General features: G+C 35.1%; 2 protein-coding genes across 2 annotated transcripts; one reads left to right on the top strand and one right to left on the bottom strand.

Moving 5' to 3' along the window:
* The first annotated feature begins 2,576 nt into the window (after positions 1–2,576).
* Positions 2,577–5,760, top strand: LOC109589916 (uncharacterized). The gene is made up of 6 exons (XM_020005897.1): positions 2,577–2,678; positions 2,730–3,197; positions 3,245–3,403; positions 3,449–3,529; positions 3,587–4,230; positions 4,288–5,760. Exons 2-5 carry the CDS (start codon positions 2,769–2,771, stop codon positions 3,821–3,823), a joined length of 906 nt encoding a protein of 301 aa, XP_019861456.1. The 5' UTR covers positions 2,577–2,678; positions 2,730–2,768; the 3' UTR covers positions 3,824–4,230; positions 4,288–5,760.
* Positions 5,761–6,173: 413 nt separating this feature from the next.
* On the bottom strand, positions 6,174–7,493 carry LOC109589917 (ATP-dependent DNA helicase Q-like 3). Its single transcript, XM_020005898.1, has 2 exons — positions 6,675–7,493; positions 6,174–6,627 (listed from the first exon to the last, which is right to left on the bottom strand). Exons 1-2 carry the CDS (start codon positions 7,142–7,144, stop codon positions 6,612–6,614), a joined length of 486 nt encoding a protein of 161 aa, XP_019861457.1. The 5' UTR covers positions 7,145–7,493; the 3' UTR covers positions 6,174–6,611.
* Positions 7,494–7,514: the final 21 nt, after the last annotated feature.

Below are 7,514 nucleotides of genomic sequence, written 5' to 3'. Positions count from 1 at the left end.
GATCAAACAGTTTGCTTCATGAGTCTATAGTACAAGGTGGATCTGGTTTCAATGTCTTGCCATTTTCTGTATAAACAGCCAGAAAATCCAACTTGGATCAACATACTGCTGCAAGAACTAAAGGAATTCAAAGTAAGCACGTCCATTTTTTGCTAACTGAATAAAATACTTATTATTTAGATTTTGAAATGAAGAAACAATTTATTAAAAGTTAGTGAGTACAATGTCACTTGCACAAAACAAGATCACCTGTTTTAGCCCATTGTGTTAATGTGCAGGCAAATGCAGATGCAGAATTGATTTTTATTAAAACAATTATTACTAAAATTTTTTATTAAAGTATTTTTCAATTCAGTGATGTTTTCTAATTTAAAGCAACCGGTATTGATGGTACTGGTGTGCTACACCTCTGTGTGAGCCGTTGCAGCATATTTCTATCACTTCTTTCAAATCCCCTTCCATTGTCAAATAATGAAATTAAGATTCATCACATAACTCCAATTATCAAATCTGGTAACAAGAGATTTAGAGGCCCTATCTTATATCATTTCAAAAGTCATTAAACGCATCACTTTTCATTACGTTCTAGAAGTCTTTTCATTCTCTATGAATGTCAGTTTGGTTTCTTACAGCAGGTCTGGATGCCAACAAAACAAAAGTGTTTTGGTGTGGACAGGAGAAATTCTAGCTAAGGCACTGTTTTAATCTCTCACTAAATGAATGCGAAAGCACAATGAAGCCAAAAAATGCTTTAATAAGTATAAAACTGAAGAATATAGCATCCAATTAGAACAGCACAAAAGGTTCCGCTAAAAAACTATCATCGTCCATATGGTGGTTACGATTATGAGCAATGATTCACTGAAAACCAAGGATATGAATCATATAATCAAAATGTGCCAGAGACTCATTTAAATACAACGAAGCAGCTGGAGGTTGATAAACTGCTACATTATCATTGATAAAAACTGATATCAATTAGAGGTTGAATTTCTAGGAGAGGAAAGAGTTGACGTTGGAGGCCATTCAAGAGAATTCTTTAATCTTCTGGAAAGGAGCATCAGTCCATTATCGTATATCAATAATAACGGCTCTAATATTCAAATTGAGGGAGACAGAGTGTCTAGGTGTACAAATTTTTTTTAGAAATATTAGGTTACAAATTTAAGAATATTTGGGAACAGTTAAAATGTCTTAAATCATATTGTATTCTCATAAATCATCAAAATACTGGATAAGAATGATTCTACGCATCGCCAAAAATGTTAGTAATTCAAATCTAATTATTTGATTATTTTGTACTATAATATATTCATAAGACTTTAAGCCCATAAATGAAATTGTCTGTCCTACAAGACAATGTATTTGTAGGTGCTGTGCTCCTCCCATAGGCAGAGCACAACCTAACATGTACACATGCCACGTACGTGAAAGGTGTAATGGCAGATGAAGAAGATACCCCAAGAGACACACTGGGTCAAGAAGAGGCAAAGAAACTACAGGATGGCATAGACATCATTAATTCTTTGATCACTGAAGCTACTGGAGCAAAAAAGATGTAATTTAATAGGTTTAAAAGATAGCACTGTGAAAGGTTAGGTAAAAGATTCACAAATGATGTAGCTAAAGAATTCTATTTAATTGTTTTGGGAACTCATGGATGTATGTTTTCATCTCATGGATACTTGTGATGGAAGATATTTTAATTAGTTCATGCAATGGAAGTCGAATAAATAGTGTACCTTGTACTCAAGTGATATTGATATGAGTAGATTAATGCCACAACTATCAATGATGCCTGAAGTCATTAATATTTTCAACAAATAAAGGAGATCTACTGTTAGGAAAGTGATAACTGCAAGAACTATTTGTGAAATGATGGACAATACTTCTGATAATAAAGTTGTGTTTTCTGAAGCGAATAAATTAATCAAATATATCTGACTATCCAAGAATAAATTAAAGGCATATGATTTCCCTATCAATTAAAGACACATTTCAAAAAAATATTTTTATTGTAAAATATTAGACGCTACACACAATGCCCCTAGTGCTTCAGCATGACAGAAAGTTCCCGGAGCACCTGCACAGACAGCATCCTTCCTAGTCTCGCCACCCAGACCATTTCCCAGCCTACAGTCATTGGGGTGGACGGCGGGGAAGGGTCTGGTATTTTGACTTACCTGCCCTTGTTCCGCACAACCAAAAAAAGAAGTCCAAATCAGATTTCAGATCGTCACAATTTCGTCATTGTGACAATTTGTGTCACATGATTATCACGTGGATGTTAAACAAAAATGGCCGAGTGTATGACTATCTGCGTGGCTTGTGGATCTGTGACTGTTCCTGGTCAAAGAAGGATCTTGGGAACTAATGAATCTTCTGACGTCACAGAGGCTCTCCACAACATGCTGTGCAAGAGAATTGGATACGACTTTGATTCGTCTGCTCTCTCAAATGCTTTTGTTTGCATGAAGTGTTATAAAGCTTATGCCACGTATTCAAAGAAAGGGAAAGAGTTGTATGCCAATACTATGGATTTAGATTTAGTTGATTACATTAAGAGATTGGCTTCAAGATATCTTTGTCCTGCTCCTGCTAGTCTACCTTCTGCTGAAGTGGCACAATCTGTATGTAAGAGATCTCGAGTTGACCAAACACTGTCACCCACAGTTTCTGTAAGTTGTATCGTTAAATGAGATAACTTTAGAGTTATTTGTAATTAATAGGTCAATATTGGATATCCTAGTGGTGTAAAAACGTAGGTGATGGATACGCCAGTTAGTAAGCATAGTGTGAAGCATTTAGCAAGGTCAAAAGATCCATCTAAGAGTTTAGCAATTAGAGTTTTGAAGAACAAGAAGTCTATGACATGGATTGTAAAAGGATTGGGTAAAATCATCCAATATGAGTTGAAGAAATTATGTTCAAAGAAATGCAATTCATTGTTGAGATCAAGAGATAAAGAACATATTCATACTTTTCCATGGGAAGGCTTATATCAAGAGTTTTCTTGTCATTGTCCTACATTGCTTAGTTTGTTGGCATCTGCAGCAGATTCACAGTCTGGCAGACGTAATGGAGAAAAAATTGTCACCATGATAGTTTGTATCCTTGCTAAGTTTCGTTGTTCAAAGCTGGCTCTCTTTCAGAAAATGATATCTGCAATACTCTTTTCAGCACATACAGGAACATCAGTAAGTATAAATGTATTTCAGATTGTTGTAATTTATTTTAAAATTAGGTTTACAACAGGCTTCAGAAGCTAATGCTATCAGTTAGTAGGAATGCAGCTTTTGTGTTAATAAATCAGTTTGGAGAGGGCCATGATGACAAAGTTTTGAAGTGGAGAGACTCTCTTCTTCCATTTTGTGTACCGTCTAATAAAGATGTGTCATTACAGGTTTGGGTGCAAAGGCACTGGTGATTCCTATGATCCTTTTTATAGATAGCACCTGATTATATGCTGGAAGAGAATGAAGATTTAGAACCTCATTTTGAAGGCTATAATGATACCGGTATATTAATTGTAAGTATCACTCATATATTTCTCAATAAAATTTAAGTTATGTATTCACTATTTAAGGAAAATGAAATGATTGATGCAACAAATACTGAAGATCTAAATGAAATTGAAGTTGCTGACAATATGCAAGATCTTATTGTTTCTGTTGATGTACAAATTGATAGTGATACTCCAAGTGAAACAACTCCTATCACACCATCTTTCTCAGATATAACTGGTATTTTTATTGTTACAAATTGTATTAACCCTTATTCTGTCTTCTTTCCAAAGGTGATAGCTACACTGTTATGGAGGTAGATGAAGAGATTACAGTAAATATTGATGATGGCATTGTTCGTGAGTGGAATGGTTTTTGCATAATTGGTGATAACCTGGATAAAAATATCAAACCTCGGTTTTTGAGAGTTGATCATCCTAATCAGTCATTGCATTTCTTTTACTTATTTGCTGTAAAGGATCGAGTCAACTTGCCTGGTTTTTCAAATGAGCCCAATCGATATCTTAGTGTACAAACAGAAGATCTGCCTTTTGAAAGTCTGCTGCCTTCCGCAACTGATTATCAGTCTTTAATTGCTAATTTTAATGTATTAGTTGCACGAGTTTTAGTTGCTCATATTCCTTATTTCAAGACTACTTTTGATGATGTATTAGTTAATCATATACCACATGAGCATAGTAAGGAAATGTCAGAGAAATCAGAAATGGTAAATGACAAAGCTATTAACATGACAACAATTACACATTGATTGTTTATGTTTTAGGTGCCACTTGGAGTAATTTTGAAGAATGAAAATGATATTGATGATATGATTTCTATTCTGGAACATGTTAATAAGTATGTTCCTGTGGTTCCAGAAATGGCACGAGATCCTGTTACAAATAAGCCTATTTCAGCTGATCGTGTGCATCAGTTATTATTTGGTGGAGATATGTTAACCCATAAGAGATCTGAAACGGCTATAGAATTACGGCAAGGTAGTACATCTACTATTCTCAAGCTGAAAGGAATCCAACCTGTGTGTGAAGATTGGCATGCTAAGAAGTGTTTTTTTGAAATAAGTAAATACTTATTTGACTTAGTAATGACGATTCTTTTTAATTTTAGGTTATTTGGAATAGGTTTTATGATTGTAAAAGTTTTATTGATAAAGGAAGTCTTTTCCAGCTATGAAACGTTATAGATAGGAGAAATGTATCTGCTAATGTTGACTCTGACTTTAATGCTTGTGAAGATTTCTTAGTGACTGTTGTACAATCTCATATTCTAGCAGCAGCTATGGAGTATTTGAAAATGAGTTCTACATCTGATAAACCATCTCATTCCATGTTGCAGGATGAATTGTGGATAGAATAGAGAGATACAAAGAAAGATATTTTGGATTTAGTAACGAAAGAGATTGTGCAACAATTTGTCGATTTAGAACCACATTTTCTAACAAAGAAGAGGAAATCAGCAGATAAAAGTTCTAGTGAAGATACCAGTTTATCTAATGATGATAAGGGTTATACGTACTCGTGTGAATTGTTATCATTTGGCTTAATGTATTTTGAATTTGCTGATGCTATAAGAGAAGCTGATGGGAACAGAATCATTCGTAGTTGGAGATTTTTGATGCTGTTATTTAAAGCAAGGCAAAGACGCAACTATGCTATAGAAGGGCTTAATATTTTGACACAGTACCACTTTTTTCAGTAACAGACAAAGGGAACAGTTGATATGGAGTAGATGTGTCAATACTCACGGTATTCCTGGCCGAAATATCCCCGCTGACTTACACTTAGAACACTTGAATAGATTGTGTAAAACAGCTGTAGCTAATCTTGGAGCCAACAAGACACCTGCTGCATTGCAACGAGCAGGAAAATGTTTGGGAGTTCTTCATAATGTGGAACGTTCATTTGATATGACTCTTGGAGTTAGTGATGTTTATGGAACTCATTCCATTGCAGGAGTTGATAAAGATCGAAATATAATTCTTCGTGAGCTTCTTAACGCTCAAGTATTTCGCAAAATCAGCAATAGGCATATACACTGTACTCGTCTATACGAAGGAATGAAAACAAATGTAATCTCTTCAATTGATCCCAAGAAACTGGAAAAGTGGATGTTGGAACATACAACTAAATTGAGAAATATTTTATATTCCTAATAATATAGAATGTTGAAGTGTCAACTTCAAATCATAATTTACAGAGAAATTTAATGTAGCAAATAAATATTTTAAAACTAGAAATCATTTATCTATTCCAAACATTATTGGCATAAAATTATAGAATTGTTGTAGTTTTGATTTGCAACTGTTGCAATTACAACTTTTGCCACAAATGTCACAACAATCACAGCCTGTACTTGTAGAAACTGAGCCTGTTTTTTCAAAATCCTGAAAAAGGACAGTTCTTCGACATGTTCTGGCATTGGAGCAGTAATCTAACATAGCTTTTGAACAGTTTTTGAGTAAACGAGCAGAATTCAATAATAATGCATATGTTGGCAAACCATCCCTTCCTCCTCTACCAACTTCTTGGACATACATTTCTATGTCTGATGGAGCACCTAAATGAATAACCATCCTGATATCTGAACAATCAACTCCCATACCAAAAGCAACAGTACAAATTACAATTCGTAATCGAGATGGTGATGTGAAATTCTTAAGAATGGCATATCCTTCACTGCTGGTTCTGTTCCTTGGAAGTACATATCTATAAGCCGGTGGTCTGGTAGTTGTTCAGAAGCCCCTGGAGGATCAGTAAATTCTTGGCCCATGTTAGCTTTAAAGTAAGTATACAGACGTCCACAATCTCCTTTATTCTTGCAGAATATTATAATCCTTGGTAATAAAGTACGCTTGGTTGTAATCTCCATCAGAATATAGCGAAATATGACACTATATTCTCCTACTTCACGAACTGCATACAGGACATTAGCCTTATCGGGAGACAGTGCAATTACATATGGCTCTATTATACACAAAAGTGCAGAAACTTTTTTCCTTAATTCGTTTGTTGCTGTTGCTGTTAAAGCCATTATTTTAATATTTCTTTCCATCAAGCTTCTGAGCTCTCCAATTCTTGCAAAACACTCTCAAAAAGTCAATCCCCTAAATTCAAAATATCAAATACTATTATGATGTCATGCATGACTTACCATTTCACTACACAATGAGCTTCATCCACCACTATACCTACAAGCCTCTTCTGATACACCTTATTCGATGCAAGTAATCCTCTCCATTTTCCCATCAACATTTCAGGACCCATCATAACAATGCTATACTTCCCCTTAATTACATCACTAATCACATATTTTTCATTTTCAGAATCAATATAACCGACACTTATCTTCCTTTTTCGTAATGCTTCAACCTGATCCTTAATCAAGGCAGTCAAAGGACTAACCACTATAATAATTGACTTTGAGTCTTCATTATTGTCATGTAGTAAGTCAAATGCTTGTGGTAAGCAGGCAAAACAAAGAGTTTTACCATACCCAGTTGGCAATATACAAAAAACATCATTTCCCTCAATAAATGCAGTCATACATAACAGTTGTTCTTCCTTTAAACTTGTATATCCAAAGATTTCCCCAGCTTTTTGAACAGCTGCTGTCACCTCCATAGACTCCCATTACAGACACGTGGAAACACGTGTTTCGCACACGTCATTCTACTCCTCCCATTTCATGTGACCAAATCATAAAAGTGTGGTATTTGTGTGGCTTCCACGGAACAAGGGCAGGTAAGTCAAAATACCAGACTCTTCCCCGCCGTCCACCCCAGTGACTGTAGGCTGGGGAATGGCCTGGGCGGCGAGACTACTCTATTATAAATTGCAAAAGATTAAAATTTAATATCAACAGTAAGTCAAATATGGCAAACATCACTATTGCCATTAATTAATTACCCACAGCGACAATGAGAGCCCACATATCTTTTTTTCATGTTAAGGAAATTGCTTCATCTGCCATTGCAAAGGAACTTATATCTAG

This window comes from Amphimedon queenslandica, unplaced genomic scaffold (assembly GCF_000090795.2).
Source record: "Amphimedon queenslandica unplaced genomic scaffold, v1.1 AMPQUscaffold_10720_Cont16399, whole genome shotgun sequence".
Taxonomy (NCBI): Eukaryota; Metazoa; Porifera; class Demospongiae; order Haplosclerida; family Niphatidae; genus Amphimedon; species Amphimedon queenslandica.
This window is presented reverse-complemented; position numbering and strand designations above follow the sequence as displayed.

What these genes read in the sequence shown, in the direction of transcription:
- LOC109589916 (XM_020005897.1), top strand. Translation starts at nt 2,769, where the DNA reads ATGGATACGCCAGTTAGTAAGCATAGTGTGAAGCATTTAGCAAGGTCA. An exon ending in CAGCACATACAGGAACATCA is followed by an intron (nt 3,198 to 3,244) that starts GTAAGTATAAAT and finishes TTTTAAAATTAG; the next exon opens with GTTTACAACAGGCTTCAGAA. An exon ending in ATGATACCGGTATATTAATT is followed by an intron (nt 3,530 to 3,586) that starts GTAAGTATCACT and finishes TCACTATTTAAG; the next exon opens with GAAAATGAAATGATTGATGC.
- LOC109589917 (XM_020005898.1), bottom strand. Translation starts at nt 7,144, where the DNA reads ATGGAGGTGACAGCAGCTGTTCAAAAAGCTGGGGAAATCTTTGGATAT.